This window comes from Asterias rubens, chromosome 4, assembly GCF_902459465.1.
Source record: "Asterias rubens chromosome 4, eAstRub1.3, whole genome shotgun sequence".
Classification (NCBI taxonomy): domain Eukaryota; kingdom Metazoa; phylum Echinodermata; class Asteroidea; order Forcipulatida; family Asteriidae; genus Asterias; species Asterias rubens.
The window spans coordinates 9,421,244-9,440,540 of record NC_047065.1 but is presented as its reverse complement, the minus strand read 5'-3'; the positions used below and the strand labels follow the sequence as shown (position 1 = coordinate 9,440,540).

Genomic DNA, 19,297 nt, shown 5'->3' with positions numbered 1-19,297 from the left:
AAACAAACTCTAGATGTTCGGTTTCCGGGAGTAAAAACCTGGTGTAACAAAATATTCCACCTTGCTTTGTTCTAAAGATTTGTACTCAAGTTTCACCTCAGTCGAACATTGGTTTGGCATACACACAGCTTTGAAAAGTGCACCTTTAAAGCAATACCACCTGACACATGATGACCTCATCAAGCTAAGACTGCACGGATACGTTGCTATTATGAAGGAGATTATGTATACCAATTTTGAAACAATTGTCATAAACTCTGACACAAACATCTAGTAAAGGTGTATTTTTAGATGTTTATAATCTGCCGCTAGAGGGTGCACTTATTTTGGTGACATCATCAGTAGTGTTTTTTTAAACCAGACCTTTGCCAGACTTGTATGCTGTGATGGTAAAGCAACAAAGGATGTATATTTCAACCTAAAAGCCCGTAAATAACACCCTTTCAAATCATTTTTACAGTCAATACCAGTTTGAAAAGGTCAAGAGGTCAAGAAAAATTCACCAACATGTCCACTTTTGTTAAGTACATGTACGTAAAGCCCTTTCATATGATGTATAGATTGTCAAAATGGCTGATGTGGTTGAGGAAATATGAACTAACGAAACATTTACGACTGTATAATAGACTAACTAACCGAAAGGTTATGTTGAAAATGCCTCGAACGCAGACTAAAACGATCAACACGTGGCGCAGAGCGTGACTATGCTCCGCAATGCACTGCATACTTACACGTGGTGACCGCAATGCACTGCATACTTACACGTGGTGACAAAGTACATGAACATGTAATTGTAAAATCTTTACGCGCAATCAATGGGGGAATTTTGTAGTTCTTTATACATGAATTCGCAATCAATGGGGGAATTTTGTAGTTCTTTATACATGAATTTTTGAATTTTCAACCTCGATTTTGAACCAGAAGACCACATCAAAATGGGGTCATGTCTGCGAGGCGTTTACAGAGTTTTTAACAACCTTTCCGATGATGTATCGATTGTAAGAATTAATCATGTAGATCAAAAATTATGTTTTTTTGAAATAATAAACTTTGAATTTTCATAACTCAAGAATTGATGACGTCATCATAACGTAACTACACAATTTTCTTCTCCTAATAAATATCTAACTATGTGAGAAGTTTCAAGTGTATACGAGTTTGGAAAAGTTGTTTCTGTTAACGGACAAGGAACTTTCAGAAAGATAGGTTATTGCAGTGATGAATTCTGAGACCCAATTATTTAGCACCTTATAAGGGTTTACAAGGTGTTACGGCGCATTAAGCAGCCACAACCAGGAACACAGGGGAGAACCCCTTCTCTTTTCGATAAGTGCACTGGGTTCTTTTACATGCGTTACACAACACATGGGACCAACTGCTTTACGTCCCATCCGAAGGACGAAGCAATGGTTAAGTGTCTTGCTCAAGGACACAGTGTCACGGCTGGGGATTCGAACCCACACTCTGCTAATCAGAAACACCAGAGTTTGAATTCGGTGCTCTTAACCGCTGGTCACGACACTTCCACAGATCAAGTGTAGTCGACATGCCAATATTGTCAAATCTGGAATAGAACTTGACAATGTTTTGATACACCTTATTCTTTGGCGTTTTATAGTTATAGTCTGACACATTACTGAATGGTTCCTTTAGTCTGTGCAAGTCTTGCGAGTTAGGTCAAAGAATTAGGGTTGACCGGGATTGTGGGAAGTACTGAGCCACTTCCCACCCATGATATGTCCCATATGGTCTGCGTCTGAAACAGCCTCTCCTAGTCAAACTCATACTGCCCGGCTTCACGTCCCGATCCCTGTTGCGAACTGTGGGCAGAGGTGTGCAGGTGGGTTTCTGGCGCCTTAAAACCAGATTGCTCCGGGTAGGTGGGGTTCGTCAGCCATGGGAGGCAACCCACCTAGGAGAAGGTACAGCCGATTCCAAACCCGGGCAGGTGAGGCTCGTTAGCCAAGGGAGGCGATTCACGTTGGAGATGGTAATCTGATTCCAAACCCGGGCAGGAGGGGCTCGTTAGCCATGGGAGGCAGTTCACCTGTAGGAGAGGGCACTCTGATTCCAAACCCTTGGAAGCAGCCCTCCTACATGTAGGAGATAGAAAACTCTGATTTCAAACCAATGCTCGCTGGCAGCAGGGCGATGCAGGTGGAAGAAACCGCAGACAAGATGTATTTCCTGGTCTCTCCACCACTGATGTCTGGCGAATGATTCCACTCACCCCAGTTAGCGGGGCACTGCGGGGCTATCAACATGGTGTCCAGTGGTCGGGCTTCTGCTCTCCACTGGGTAGCGTCATGCTGATCCAGAGGGTACTTCAACACTCTGCGCAGGCATGTTTTGCCAAACTACACGATATGATGCACAACAATTTGAACTCGTTATCACCAACCTCAGTTGTTTCCTCTGGGGCTGCAGTTGGTGTACATGTAACTACTACCAGAGAGGGGAACACAGCACCTGTTCTTGGTGCCGATAATGATGGGCCAGCCCCAAACCCTCGCGGGAGGACTGCTCCTGAGAACGTTACCACATGAAAGGCCGCAGTGTGCCCTAGCACTAAATAACATCAGTGCAGAAAAACACTAGCAAAGCTGTGTGTAGCATCGTGGAACGTGAGAACACTGCTTGATACAGATCATTGGGCCCGCAGACGGACAGCCCTAGTTGCTAAAGACTTGCTAAAGCCTTGTCAGAAACACGCTTTGAAGTAGCCGGTGAGATGACTGAGAGCACACATACATGTACATTATTCTGGACAACTTGCTCTGCCACCCACAAAGGAACGTCCGGTGTTGGATGCGCAATATCAAACCGGATTGTCAATAACTTACCGAATATGCTAAATACAGTTTCAGATTGGATCATGACTCTCAACTTCCCTGTCAGGAAATCAGTGAATATGATGATCAAAGTGGCTACGCACCAACATTACAAGCATCTGATGAAGTGAAGGACACCTTTTACGAACAACTGTCTTGAGTTCTGAAATCAGTCCCCAGCAATAACGAATCCTTATGCTTGGCGATTTTAACGCACACGTTGGAAAGGATCATCAACCTGGTCTTTTGCTCTAGGAAATTCGGCTGGGGTAAAGTGAATGACAACGGAAATCTATAACTCTCCATGTGCACTGAGTTTGACCTTCAAACGTTCCCAAAAAATGGTATCACTCATGGACACACCTCCGATGGAGTGCTTGGCTATGTCCTCGTTAGACGTAAAGATCTGCAAGATGTGTGTATTACTTGTGCAATGAGAGGCGCTGACAGCTCAACCGACCATCAAATGATCCGCTCCAAACTTGCCATACAACTGCATGTCTCCAGACATCAAACTGCCCGAAAACCTAATAGAAGGCTCAATGTTTCTGGTCTTAGCACCCACACAGGGAAAGAGCAGCTGCAAACAGCCATTGATAATGCCCTGTGCTTAATAAGTGAAGAGTGGCCAAAGCACACGGCCAACAGTGATCGAATCTGATCATCTTTCAGCTCTGCAGTCTATGGCGCTGCACAGAAGTCTCTCGGGAAAGCAAGCTGCAAAAATGCTGACTGGTTCAACTATAACGTCACAGAAATCAATTGACTGTTGTCAGATCGACGCCAATCACACGCTGCTTACCTCAGCAACCCTACTACTGCATCAAAGGAGCGATACGCCACTGCTAAAGCAACCGTCCAACGCAGACTCAGGCATATGGAAGACACCTGGTGGGACAATAAAGCCACTGAAATCCAGACCCTTAATGACGACGGCAACTCACGGGCCTGTTCCAAGCCCTGAAGATAGTGTACGGTCCGCAACGATCTTCGGTTAGCCCTGTCCTTGCAACAGATGGGAACACTCTACTTACATCTAAACCAGAAATTGTGGGCCGCTGGAAGGAACAATTTTCGAAGCTGCTAAACCAAACAACAACACAAGATCATTCTATTCTGGATCTCATACCCCAGCACACCATCCGACATGAGCTTGCCGATCTACCATTGCTCAGCGAAGTTGTAAAAGCCATCAATGACTTGCCTAACAACAAAGCTGCAGGATTGGATGGCATCCCAGCCGAAGTCTACAAACATGGCGGCGAGTCTCTTCACTTCGCCTTATGGGCGATGTTGAAAGAATTCTGGGAACTAGGTTAGCTGCCTCAAGCCTCCAAGGATGCACTGATTGTCACCATCTTCAAACGCAAAGGTACATGTAGTAGGCAAGAGTGCGGGAACTATCGTGAACTATCTCGCTTCTGTCGATTGCTGGGAAAATCCTTGGAAAAATTCTCCTAAAACGGCTATCAGTCAATTGCGGCTTTAGAGCTACCCGAGGTACCACTGACATGATATTCACCTTGCGATAGCTACATGAGAAATGTGCAGAACAAAACGAGCCCCTATACATGTACATCGCATTTGTAGACTCCTCCAAGGCATTTGACACTGTAAGTCGTCCGCTTCTGGTTGTCCGGACAAAAGCATCAAGAGCTTTCATGATGGCATGATGGCCAATGTCTCAGTCTGCGGAATAACTAGTGAAGAGTTCAGTTTGATGCATGGGGTGAGGCAGGGTTGCGTTCTTGCTCCAACCCTGTTCACGCTATTTCTACATGTATCTGCTGTAATGTTCATTGCCAACCGGGACCCCGCTAGTATATATACAACTGTTGTGGAAGGTAATGTGGGGTAAGGGAGGTATTCATTTTGTAGGATTGGATTAGAAATTGTATTTATAATCGGTATTGTCATTTGTTGTCTTTTGATAAATTGTTGAGAGTGCACAACATAGTTGTGAAACGTCGCCTCCCCTCCTCACCATGTCTCTTGCGTTCTCCATCTAAGAGAATTGGTGTTTGCTTCTGGAATTGAGCTTTAGTATTTGGGAAGGGTATACTTGGCAATAATGGTACTTGGCATGATAGGTAGGGTTTTCGTGATATTTTAGTGTTGATCAAGCGGGCCTACGCATTATCAATATCAAAATGTGGATTATTTTCCGCCTCTTTTACGCATAGTTGTAATTCAATCGCCTTTTTTCATTGTATGAATTTTATTCACTGCACTGAGTATTTCCCTGCTAAGATGACTGTAAGGGCAATTACTTAGTTGACTAAAATACAGCAAGTACACTGCTATAATGATAGTTATTTTATTGTGTTGAGCACATATATAATCCAAATACACGCGGATAATAGTTAAGTGTTGTCACATTGCCGACAAGTCAGGCAGTGGTATTTGGTTCCCTCCTCAACAAATCCATATACACCGATAGCCACCGATTTACTTGACTAAAGGCTCGCAAGAGTCTCTGGTCTCCCCCACAATAATCACCGTTGCTAAGAGCAGAGAAGATATCCGACTAAAAGAGGCTTGTATGAAAGTGGTACCCTCCTTTAAAGACACTATTGGTAATTGTCAAAGACCAGTCTTGTCACTTGGTTGATATGCATAAAATAACAAACCTGCGAAAATTTGAGCTCAATTGTTCGTCAAGTTGCGAGATATGAATGAAATAAAATAACACCCTTGTCACACAAATTGTGTGCTTTCAAATGCTTGATTTCGAGACCTCACATTCTAAACTCGGTCTCGAAATCAAATTCGGGAAAATTTCTTTTTTCTCGAAAACTACGTCATCTCAGAGGGAGCCGTTTCTCACAATGTTTTATACTGTCAACCTCTCCCCATTACTCATTACCAAGTGAGGTTTTATGCTAATAGTAATTTTGAGTAATTACCAATAGTGTCCACTGCTTTTAAAACAAACTCATAATCACAGCAACTAATTAATAGCCGCGGAGTTTATCTGACTAAAAAAGAAGAAGTTCTGGTAAACAGATACAAAAATGGAACCAATGGAATGTTCGTTTACAGCTTCAAAACAGCCGTTGATGTTTCACAAAGTTCGCAACTCTGAAAACATACTATTCTTAAACAGTATTTCTCTTTTGAAGGTTTAACTGGCAAAACTTATATGAAAAAAATCAGAAATGTATTCACTTTCTTCTTGTGAACAATTTGTTCCAAGATTACAAATAGCAAGATACGTTTTGCATCATTGTTGAAAATGTTGCAATTTCTGAGTGTATAAGTTGTGCAGTGTGTGTGGGGATGACATTGCGTGTACCACCGATGGTACAGTGTTAAATGGAACAAATAAAGTTATTAGCAAGAACAGTGGGCAGTGCTGTTTGATGTGTTTAAAAAATGCTGGAAAGTTAGGTGGGCCTACATGAGTCACTTTTTTTTAATAAAGCCTCACTCATAAAGCCTTACTATTTTTTTGGATTTGTGTACTCCCCCAAATCAAAGGTGATTCAGTGAAAATATTCAAATATGCCGATGACACAGTGATTCTTAGACTCATAAACAACCAGCAGGAGGGGGAATATAGGAAAGCGATACAGAACTTTAGCCAGTGGTGTAATGATAACTATCTCATACTGAATCCTCAAAAAACAAAAGAGATTGTGTTTGATTTCAGACATATTAAGAGAGGTGAACCTTCAGCAAATAGTATTAACCTCATTGGACAGGATATTGACATTGTGCAAAACTACAAATACCTGGGCACAATAATTGACAATCAATTGAATTTGAGTGATCATTGCTCAGCGCTCATCACAAGCATAAAAAATCCTAGGGATAGACATCGATCTTGATAGACTTGCAAAGATAAGGTTCGATCTACACATGTAAAGCAGAGGCGGTCGAATGTAACACTAACCATCCATTTAACAAATTCTTCATCAAACTAAGAAGTGGTAGGAGATGGCAGTCACTTCGATGCAAAACAAACAGGTATCTCAACTCCTTCATACCATACTCTGTCCGTCCACTCAACCTCAGTGTTTAACTGCTTTGTTTACTTTCTGTTTAGATGTTGTTTTCAGTATGATTTCTTTGTGATTTATTATAAAGTTTTTTGATTAATTAATAGTATATATTTCCAGTAGTTTATTTATGATTGTGCTTTATTAATTTCGTCTGTATTGCATGTATTAAAAATGAATTTCCTCTATGGTAGGACCAATAAAAAGTGAATTGAATTGAATTGAATTGAATGATTTGGGAGTCTGCGAAGGGACGATACTTACCTGTTAAACCTACAATTGCATATTTGCCTTAGCCATAGGCTTTCACTAGATTCTTCTTTACCACACCACAATAGCACTCTCAAGAGCCAATACATTCCCTATGCCTGTCCCCATGTGTTGGAATACTCGACCTCTTTTTCTAGAGGTGCGAGTAAAAAAGACACAGCATAGGCCGAACCTGAGCTGGGAAGGAGGGAGGGAGGTTTAATAGGTAAGTATCGTCCCTTCGCAGACTCCCAAATCACCTTTGATTTGGGGGAGTCCACTTCAAGGACTCCCTTACCTGTTAAACCTACATGTACAATTGCATAGACTGGCACAGAAGAGAAGGCAGTGGGCCTAAGGGTGAGGCATGAAGTAGTAAAAACAACCACTTGGAAAACCGATAGCTATTTATAGTCCTTTCGTGTTCTCACAAACCATGAAAACAAGAAAAGGAAGTTTGACTACTCACAAGGATTGGAGGCCAGAGGAGGAACGTCTCGTCACTCCAAGAGGGCTGCCGCAGGGGGCTGAGGAAAACTCAGAGCATTACGGCCAACTTTTCCTCTGGATGATTGGACATCTCGGAGGTAACATGACATGAATGTGGATGGTGTTTTCCAGGCTGCTGCCTGTAAGATATCCTGGAGAGGAACACCATTAAGAAAAGCCCATGACGTGGACATGGACCTGGTCTCATGATGATTATCGGTCATGGGTGAAGGCCAGGAAGCCAACTATGAACGTATCGCTCTAACTATCCAGCGGGAGGTGGTGTCAGGCGAAACTGCCCTATATGGGCTGGTAGTAGTTATGAAAAATTGGGTTACAGGGCCTCTGAGCATCTTAGTGCGGGCAGTGCCCGAACAGGGCACCATAATTTGTCCTCAGTAACTGACGAGAACGATTTGATATCTGGAACGAAAATGTCAGGGGGGGGGGGTGTATGTGGGACACTGGTTCTTTGCTAAGAATGTTATGTTTGGGACGAGGCGGACACCGCTTAGAGATGTTTATTCATATTATGCGCTATATAAATGTAGTTTATTATATTATTCCCAGCGGATGTGACCTGTGTCAATTGATAAGGCATGGATCTCGCTCCGTCTTCTACTGGTTGCCGTAGCTATCAGGAATGCTGTTTTCACAGACAAATCTATAAGTGAGGCATTCGATAGCAGTTCGAACGGGGCCCTAGACAAAGTGTGAAGGACTTGTCCCAAGTCCCAAGCAGGGAGAAGCTTTTTGTTCGAGGGGCGCTCGATGAACATGCCCCGGAGCATTTGGGTTAAGGCGTTACTGTTTGAGATGGAAGATCCATCTGGGAACCCAGTGTGAACTGCTCCCACGGCAGAACGATAGCCTCGAATAGTCGCCACTGAGAGACCCTGATTGAAGAGTTTCATCAGAAAATCACCAATGACTTTTAAAGGTGCTGAGCAGGGATCAAAAGAGTTATGTCGACACCATTTATGGTAATGTTGAAGCCTGCTGTCGTAGGTCCTTCTAGTGGACTTTCGGCGGCCTCTGGCAGCCCTGGATGCAGCGTCTGTTGAAAGGCCTGATGATCTGAAGGAGTGTTGGACAACATCCGACACGTTAAGTGGAGGTTTCCGACCCCGGGTGGTAGATCTTCGACCGGGGTTGGGCTATGAGATCTGCCCGTCGGGGAAGTAAGACTGGGGGATGAGGAGGCCATGCTTGTCGAGGCCAGAAAAGTGCAATGAGGAGCACCCTGCAAGTCTCCACTTCTATTTTGGCTAATACTCTTGGAATTAGTGAGATCGGGGGGTAAGCATAAGCATGCATGTTTTCCCAGTTGATTGAGAGGGCGTCTGATGCCCAAGCCTGATGATCCCGACTGCGAGCGCAGTATACCGGTAGCTGGTTATTTAGGGATGATGCGAATAGATCTATGTGAGGACGATCGACACTCAAGAAGATGGATTGCACCACTGCCTGGTGGAGAGTCCACTCCGTGGGGGTGACCCTGCCTCTGGACAGGGCATCCGCCAGGGTGTTTGTTTTCCCTGCGAGGTGGGCTGCAGACAGGTGTACATGTACATTGTTGAAAAGTAGGGGGCCTAGAAATGACCCTTCCGAATTTCCCCATTCAAGATTATACTTATTAGACAGTTTACCATTAATCAAAACCCTTTGTAATCTGCCAGCAAGATATGAGCGAAACCAGTTGAGGGCTGTTCCATCAATTCCAAATCAAGACTTAAGCGTACTCAGTAAAATACCATGATCTAGAGTATCAAATGCAGCACTTAAATCTAATAAAACCAACAGGGTTACAACAGGGTTACATGTTTTCTATTCATAGCCATTAACAAATCATAGGGACAAACCGGGACTGATTTTTTTTTGGTCAGGGGAGGTGAACATACAAAAAATTTATACTTTACTAATTTGGGGGTCAAACAAACATTGGGTCGCAAACAAATAATTTTTTTACTAGCCAACTTGTAACATTATTGAAACATTTTTCAAAACGCAAAACAAAAGAAGATTTTTTTTCTTCTTTTCTTTTTCTCCATTTTTAGACGATCTTACCCGCTAATTTCTTCTCTTGATAATACTTTTTTCGTCAACAACCATTTTATGGGTTTGTGATTTGAGCTTCGGTTGTATGAACAAAATTTTTGCAACAAAATGTTCCTGGATTAAGGATTGGTCAGCAACGCACATTCGGAAATAGCATGGAGACAAAATTATCTCTCAGCACACAGCTGTCGGCCGCCATCTTGCATTATCACAGGGCTTGTACATCTCAACAACAGAGGGAGCTTTCCTACATTTGGAATAGTCTTGGCCCAAGACGACAATGATCACTACTGCTTGGTGTATTATGTACTGCGCTTCGTGTGATTTGATCGCTGACATCTTGGGTCAAGACTAAACCATACCTGCCACCTGCGTAGTGGTTGAGAGTTGACGGCGAGTTTACGGCAATTTAAAACCGGTGCATGTGTTAATATATTATTCGCACGCGATCGCGAACAATATCAGACGGATTGTCTGTCGTTTCCACCAACCTGTGCTGCAATGTCAATGTCACCGGTGCCCTTCTTTGGTGTCAGAAAGAAACTGGACATGAACCCTGTGAGTTCTTGTTCTCTGGGTACTATGTGAATAGCGTTCTTTGTGAGGAGGGAACGAATCTCTCTTTCAAGCGCCTCGCATTTCTTGAGAAGAGAGGGCACTGGTGTTTGGCGGGCAAGGGTCCCCGATGGGGGGTTGCTTGTAAATTCCAAAGCGTAGCCTACGCTTATTGTCGGAGATAAAAACCGCCCAGGACCCTTGGAAGAGTTGGAGGCGGCCCCCCGTGGGTTCTTCTACGGGAGGCCGCCTTAAGATGACCAAGTTACTTACGCCATCCTCCCGAGAATCGGGAGAACAGCGTCTTGTTGGCTTGAAAGGCCTGTTGTTGTTGACCTTGTTGCCGGTCGTAAAAGGCCGGGCGGGTCCCTCGGACAGCAGGCGTCGCAAAGCCTCGACCCCAGCGGCCTTCCCGAAATGCTTTGAAGGGGCGGCGCTGAGGGATATGGAATCCTTGTTTTGTCTTTCTAGCCTTAATACCTGCCCGTGGTTTGGACCTTGTCTGTGAAGACTCCCTTGAGGGCCGAGGCTGCCCCATTGGCCACTAGCTTTTCCTAGACGGAACAAGAGATCGATGGAACTGAGAATTTTTTTTCAAAGTCTGCCTGAGGGAAATGGTAGTAAGCCGTCTGGCATGATTTTACTGGCTTCCACTTAGTGGCCTCGGCAATAGCTGTCATTTCATCGGCGCAAACTGAGTCGAGGGGCATAATAATAATAATAATAATAATAATAATAATAATAATAATAATAATAATAATAATAATAATAATAATAATAATAATAATAATAATAATAATAATAATAATAATAATAATAATAATAATAATAATAATAATAATAATAATAATAATAATAATAATAATAATAATAATAATAATAATAATAATAATAATAATAATAATAATAATTATAATAATAAGACTTGTAATGCGCACATATCCACCCTGCTGGGTGTTTAAGGCGCAGTAAAACCAAAAACAAAACAAAAACAAAACAAAAACAAAACACAACACAAAGAAAAACAGACACAACAAAATTAGTCATTGAAAACCTGTGATATAAGATAAGTTTTGAGAAGAGACTTGAATTTTGCAGTACAAAGACAAGATCGAAGATTAAGTGGTAGAGAGTTCCAGATGCATGGCGCGGCTGAAGAAAAAGACCTGTCACCCCATGAGTGTCAAGACTTGGGTTCAATGAGGAGAAGCATAGAACTTGATCGAAGATTCCTTGATGGAGTGTAAACTTGAAGCAGTTCAGAAATATAGTGGGGAGCCTTGCCATTAAGAGCTTTGTGGACAATGAGCATCAGCTTGAAGATGATTCGTTGAGAGATAGGGAGCCAGTGTAGTTGTTTCAGAATGGGGGTGATACATTTTCTAGACAGTGTCACAATGCGGGCAGCAGTATTTTGGAGCCGTTGAAGTCTTGAAATCTGGTTGTTAGGAAGACTGTAGAGAAGAGCATTGCCGTTGTCAAGATGAGAAGTAACAAATGCGTGAATGACCTTTTCAGTGGCACTTTTGTCCAAGTACTTGCGAATCTTACCTATATTCCTGATGTGATATGATGATAAACAAACAATGTTGTTGATGTGTGGCTGAAGTGTCATTGATGAATCAAAAATAACCCCTAAGTTCCGAGCTTTCAGCGAGGGAGCTGTCCAAGCATCACCGATGGAGATGTATGGCACTGAAACCTTAGTTAACTGTTGACGTGACCCAAATAGAAGGAACTCTGTCTTATCATCATTTAACTTCAGGAAGTTTTGTTGTGTCCAACGTCGAATCTCTTGGATGCATTTCTCAAGTCTTGCAATAGATGCATTGGCGTTTTCTTGAGAAGATTTAAACGTGATGTATAGCTGAGTGTCGTCTGCGTACACATGGTAATTCAGATTAAATTTCAGGATGATGTCACGAATCGGTAAAGTGTATAGCGTAAACCACTGCGGGCCGAGTACCGACCCCTGTGGCACAGAGTAGTTCAAAACAACAGGGTCGGATATCGCGGTGCCAATACATACATGCTGAGTTCTATTGTAGAGATACGATTTGCACCATGCTAGGGCTGTGTCCTCTATGCCAAGGTGATTCTGGAGCCGAGAGAGAAGGATGTTGTGATCGACAGTGTCAAAAGCAGCACTCAAGTCTAGCAGGACTAGTGCTGTAAGGTTACCATTGTCCATTGCAGAGAGAATATCGTTGCTCACACGGACTAGTGCAGCCTCGGTCCCATGGAAAGGCTTGTATGCTGACTGGAACACGTCGGACAGGTTGAAGGTATCAATGTGATCAGAAATACGTGATGAAACTACTCGTTCGATGACTTTTCCAAGATATTTTAAGTTTGCAACCGGTCTGTAGTTTTTGAATATCTCCTTGTCCAGGTTTGGTTTCTTGATGAGCGGCCTGATGTAGGAAACTTTGAGGCTATCGGGGAAACAACCGGAACTGAGGGATTCATTTACAAGCTTAGTGATGTAGGGTACAAAAATATCGATGTTTTGCTTTATCATGGATGTTGACACTGGATCCAGCTCACAGGATTTTGAAGGAGATTTCATAATAACCCTTTGAATCTCAGCAACAGTCGCAGGCTCAAACACAGATAGTCTACACTCTGGTTGAAGTTGTGGCAATGTCTGCGGCACGTTGCAAGGGACTGATGAAAATGATGAGCGGATGTCTGAAATCTTGGTGACAAAGAATTTCTGGAACTCATTTGCTAAGTCTTGGTCATTGTAAGTGGATGGAAGGACAGGGGTTTTGGGTTTGAGCAACAACTTACCAATTATCTTGAAAAGCTTCTTTTGATCTCCTGAGGATTCTTGTACTTGAGATGAATAATGGATGATCTTTGACCGCGGGGCAGTAGTGGACGAGAGAGGGCGCTATTATGTGTATATGTAAAACTCTTAGCAAATCAAACCTGTCGGTTAGGGAAAATGCGATATAGTGGCTCTACGGGTAAGTGAGTCAAATATGGTCCATATTTCAAAAAAGATGCCATATCTATTTTTTTTTATAAATATCTGTATTTAAATCTCAATTCAGCCTGTCTCTGAAGATTACAAAAAATACTTGAACATGGTGATAAAAAGTGACCAAGATACGAAAGGTGTCTGACAATCATTTTTGAATAAATAACCAAAACATGAAAAATGAAACAAAATAAAAATCAAGGACCCTGTGCACAAAAATGAGGTCGAGGGTCGGCAAACACAACTTTTGTTTGTTAACTTCAATACATTTTTCTTCATTGCAATACAACTCACGTTTTGTGGTGACGCATACTGACTGAAATCCCGCCGCCAGTCACTGCACATCGCCACAAAGGTGCTCACGACTGCGGCTTATACATGTACGCCGGGCAGCTTATATACACGCACGCACGCACAAATCACAAGACCAAAACACCATAACACCATGCACGCACGCTCACAAGCACGCACACACAGTGGGTTTGACCATTACGTTAGAGGACACCTATTATACTCTCTGTTGTTCCTGTATTGAAGCAATCCCTATTGGTTTTGTACACAAATGACTAGTGAGGACCCATGAAAACAAACACACCCACTCACACATGGAAGAACATGTCAGAAACAGTATGCCCCTTCGTTGGCTGCTATCGCAGGGCATACAGAGGAACAAGAGCTTTGTAAGGCCCCTTGTCAAAACCTCCCGGGCGTTCCTCCGCTGACAGTCTGCGGACTGGACAGCAAATACCGCCGTTGCTAAGGGCCTCGGACAGTCCGCGGAAGAACGGCCATGTGTGTTGAAGCGCGGCGAAGTTAATGAGCTATCCTTGCCGGGCGCTATTGTTAGTATAACAATAAGTCTCATGAATAAACAAGTTGTATTTTCAGGTCATGAATATCAGCGGCTTGGACGCGGACCGGCCGTGCTCTTCCAGAACAATACATTTTCTACTCACGAATACCATCCTCCTGGAAGCGGACAGGCCGCACCGACAAGACAATTACACCATCCAGCGCATGTGATAATAAGGGACAATTTCGCCTGTATCACATTGCAGTTTGTGATGCATTTTTGATGATTTGCTATGCAATTGTAAAAAGTGCATCGCATATGTTGCGATCCAATTTGCGAAGCATAATTTGCAACATTTATGCTTGATACAAAAATATTGATTTTTAACATGAAACCATTCACATTTAATCAATTTTCCCGCAAGAAAAACGATGCTAATCTAATAAGCTATCACCGCAGCGACTACTAAACGTTTTCTTCCATGATGTTGAATACAATATGCTGCTCTGGCAGTAGGGCAAAATCGACCAATGAAAACATTCGTTACGCGCTATATGGAAATTCAACAGCCAATAGAAACACCGGTCTCTGAAACTGTGGCTTCCTCCCCCTCAGACATTGGACAAACTAGACTATCTGGTTGTTTTGACATGGAGACACACTCGCACAGGTGTGTATATTTGTTTATTGGTGACGGTGACTTGGGATTTTATAAATAAGAAACTAATGTTTTCCGCTTGGAAAGTAAGAACGAACAGTTAAAATTGTCCCCTGGATACTCTGACCCACTTGGAATGGAGTTTGCACGTAGCCTGGAACTTTTGTCAGTCGAAGCCGGGAATAAAGACAACCATTTTTAAAATTCATGTTTTGGTTATGTACTGTAGGCCCAACCAAGTCTTAAAAATCACACATTGGAGGAAATGGATTTTAGTTACACATCCACCCTTACTTTGCTTTTTAATCTGCAAAGGTAAAACCATTGTTAACCACCTACGTTCCTCCACGGTTCCGCCGGTCAGCTCATAAGCTGGACCTTACAATGGCCGACCGGTCGCTCCGCGGAGCCCCCGGAATATTCATGTTTATTGACATGTAAATGAGCCGTCGTGGCCGTGGACATGCCCGGTTGCTACGGGTTCTTTTGTTACAAAAATCCGCGGACTCCCGCAGAATGCACGCGGAATGGAACGGCTTTGAGGTTTTGACAAGGCGCCTAAGTAAGGAGTATGGCTATAGACAGATCCGATGCGCACAAGTGTTTAGCACCACGCGCCATTGCTGGGGTGTACATGTGCCTAGTTTGTGCACAAAGACATGAGGAAATCATGTTTCTTTTCACTCTTTATGGAAATTAAAAGTTTTCCTCAACGAATAATACTTTTTCCTTAACAGGACATCATGATATACCAATGTAGATCACTGACCACAAATATTTGCACCAAAATATAAGCCGAATCATCTTGAAAAAGGTGCTTGTCTTAGGCAAATGAGGGGTCAAAGACGCGAAAACTGCATAATAGTAGCTAAAATGCATTACATCGGCAAGGTATTTTGTCAGAATTTCAGTATTTTACTTTCTGCTTAAAGCCATTATACACTTTCGGTACAGAAAAAGATAGAAAAAGTTCACAAATTTACAAATAATTTACAGGGTTTACAGAAGGTAATGGTGAAAGACTTCTCTTGAAATATTGTTCCATAAAATGTTTTACTTTTTGAGAAAACATTAAAACAGTATCTATTCTCGATAGCGAGAATTACGGATTTATTTTAAACACATGTCATGACACGGCGAAACGTGCGGAAACAAGAGTGGGTTTTCCCGTTATTTTCTCCCGACTCCGACTCCGATGACCGATTGAGCCTAAATTTTCACAGGTTTGTTATTTTATATATGAGTTGTGATACAGTGTGGGACTTGGTCAATACTGTTTACCGAAAGTGTATAATGGCTTTAATTTAAAAATAAATTTCAAGAATGTAGTACGTTGTTTATCAAGCAGCCATATCAAGGAAATTTCATAGATTGTCGAGGAAGACATTCAATTCCCATAAAAGTGAAAAGGAAAACAATTTTCTCGTGTCTTTGTGCACAAAACTAGGCACAAAGACACCCCAGCAGTGGCGTGCAGCGCATGGCGGCGCCCACCACTGCGCGCCTGGATCGGTCTTCAGCCTTCTAGCGGGGTATCTACATGTACACACTTTAAAAGGACAACCTTTATACGTTTACGTTTTAAGACCAAAAATAAGCGAACAAAGCAGGGAAGAAACAGTTACAACTGCTTACATTTTGGTACTTTTTTACACGCAGCAATATTTTGTTCTTTTTGAGCTGATAGAAAAAATCATTACACGCTTCATCAAAATCTTATAGACCACAAATAACCCAATTTAATACTTTTTAATGCCATAAATTTTAAAAGTTCATTTTAAGACTTTTTAATACTTTTAAAGGATCCATTGAAACCCTGTATGTATTATTGGACTGTCTGCATATTGACAGCTCCATTGCTCCCAAAGTGGCAGTTGTGATTATCCTACATTTCTTTAAGCTGTGCTCTTACTAAATAGAATTGGCTTTACTTACCATGATAACAGTAAGTGACATGGTCAATCTTGATACACCTCCAAAAAATGATGCTGCACCAATCAATGCAAAGGCCCCTGGGTCAATCCAAGCCCAATATGGATCTGTCTCAACAGTCTTCACTCCAAACATAGAGACCAGAACCACGCCTATAATGCGACCATAAAGAGCTCCAATGTATCTATAAGAAAATCCAAGATATTAATGTTTTTATTTTTATGTATAAGGTGATTAGCATTTTATCATGCATGACATGCCAACATTTGTCAATTAAATTGTGGATTTTTATGGCATGCCCCATTTCCTACTGCGACGTGTGCTTTTCTTTTTCTGTCAAGTAATAAACCAAAGGGGAAACTGATCAGGTAAATTTAAAAATTACTTTTGGTTAAACAAAGACAAATTTACAAGAGTGAGACAGGTGACCTTCTGATTAACATGCTATCTGGCCAAAATGTTTGCATCCTCCAGTTTACAGAAATTATGAAAATTGTTTCAACTTCTTTAAAGTGCTTCTATTTTGGTAATGAGATGGTAATAAAAGTTTTGTATGGAGAAGAGAACTACTCACAACATTGGTACAACAAGACCAGCTGAGATGTGTGGGCCACATGACCAGCAGGCCATTGCAAAGTACAAGAGCAGTACAGTCACAAGTGGAATGTAGCTGAATTCCCAGTGAGTTCCCCTTGAAAAGAGATGTTGGATGGCTTCCTCTCCAGAAAGAAATAGCAAAGAAGCAACTGCAATAAACCAAACAAAAAGTAATCCATCAAATAAATAGAGTGATGATCAACTAAAAAATCAAGTAAATACATAGATCAATCCATTGAAAGAACGTCAAAACAATCAATCTATCAATCAATCAACCAATTGATCCATCCATCCATCCGTTGATCAAAACATTAAGAGCTGGAGCTGCCAGTTAAAAAATAAAGTTGTGGCAAATTTGGGCCATTATTATATCCAGCACTCTGTTATACCCCCCCCCCCAATTTTGGCGTGGGGTTTGGGGCCTGCATAAGCGCCCCAGGAAGCTATGTCATATTGTTCTGTGGTGAAACAAAACTATGACAATCTGATTTGAAGCAAAAATAAGAAGTTGGTTCACTTTCAAAATCTGTTTGGTGTGCGTTTGGTTGTAAGAAAACGCGTTTAGAAAAAGATTAAGCGCTGTGACTAACACAGGCATGCAACTCTTCAGCGGAAAAAAACCCTGCAGAAAATAATTTTCCTATTGATGACGTGTACTGTGAAGCTAGTCGAGCATTGGGCCCTATGGACCGTTCCGGCTTTCCACTAAGCTCCGCCCACCGCGCACGTGAGCAATACACGTTCAGAACACTCCCAATGACATTCTGCACGGTTCTGCCGCGCGTGCCAAATATACGCTCACGCATGACCGAGTTTGTCCGACCACAATCATTGCTGTGATTGGTCAAATGGGTGAACGCGCACAGTTTGATGGATAGGCCGGATTGGTCCATTCGTCTGGTTCCCCAGCATCCCCTTATACAAAAAGAAATAAAAACACTACGGAGCCAGACTATGCAAAAAAAAATGCAGACTGTGCACAAAATAAAGTTGAAGGTTGCTTGTACAAGGAAAACTTGTGTCTCTGAGATTTCATTCATAGCGGCGGATTTCCATTTCATGAATAACGGAAATCCGCGGATCAGCTGAAGATTTGCATGAAAGCTGTGTAATTAAATTGGTGTACATGAGCTTGTGCGCCAAATCTGCTTCATAAAAAATTTAAAGTCCATACATTTTCAAAAACTTGACTCCAATTCATCAGTGCCCTTTTGTTGAAAAATGAAACAAATTACAATTATAGACACTGTGACAATCTGATTCGTAGAGAAAATTGGAAGTTTGTACATTTTCAAAAACTTTGTAAAAATTTTGTTTGGTGCGCGTTTGGTTTGATTTTTATTCCGAGCAATAAAATTGGCAGACATGAGCTAACGCACCCAACACGCGGAGCCAGCAGGTTAAACAGCTCAAGCTATATGTCTTTATACATGTAAGCTGTTTAAACACACTCACGTAATGCGCTCTCCATCAATAGAAAAAGAGAAAACTCGTTGTGAATAGTTTTGGGTCTTTGGTCATAAATATTGACAAATTAAGACTTCATGGAGATTTAAAGGTTTACACCTAATGTCACATTCAAATCACCAGAAAATAACAAAAGTTTGGTTTGGCAAATAAATATGCCCTGCAAATGAGTCTTTTCATATCACTTGACATTTATGTACAGCATTGTACATTGCACCATCTAGTTCAGCAAAAAAAATGACTGTTGACTTTTTCAGAGCAGCAAAATTACCAAGATAATGTCAAAAAGGGATGTCACAAACAATAGGTTTAGATAAGACAGCTTAGTTGGTAGAGCACCAGCAAGTTACTCCGGAGATAGCAGGTTCAAATTCCACTGTTGCAAATTATTGTTTTTCGCTTAATCCCCCCCCCCTCCCAAAAAAAAATAAAAATACCCAGCAAGTTTCCCTCGAAGTTTATCACTTGAATTTATAATCTGAACAATTAAATATAATTGATATATTGGTCATGGTTGGCCCTGACAATGCAAATTGGGGGGGGGGGGGGGGGGTAAGGTGGTAGCATAATGTTCAGAATTTGATTTGTGCATTATCCGACTGACTTACTGTACAGATGAAACTTAACCCAAGTCTCCAATGTATCACATTCCAACTTGATTCGACAGAAAAACTTTACATT

At 41.9% G+C, this 19,297-nt stretch overlaps 1 protein-coding gene across 2 annotated transcripts in view; it reads right to left on the bottom strand.

Annotated features, from left to right (window-relative positions):
* LOC117289396 (chloride channel protein C-like) overlaps positions 1-19,297 on the bottom strand; it is a 176,917-nt gene that overhangs the window by 44,149 nt on the left and 113,471 nt on the right. For both annotated transcript variants that reach the window (XM_033770501.1, XM_033770502.1), the window contains 2 exons: positions 17,127-17,298; positions 16,556-16,736 (listed from right to left, as the gene is read on the bottom strand). In XM_033770501.1, the coding sequence (XP_033626392.1) occupies positions 16,556-16,736; positions 17,127-17,298 (353 nt within the window). The remainder of the gene's footprint in view (positions 1-16,555; positions 16,737-17,126; positions 17,299-19,297) is intronic.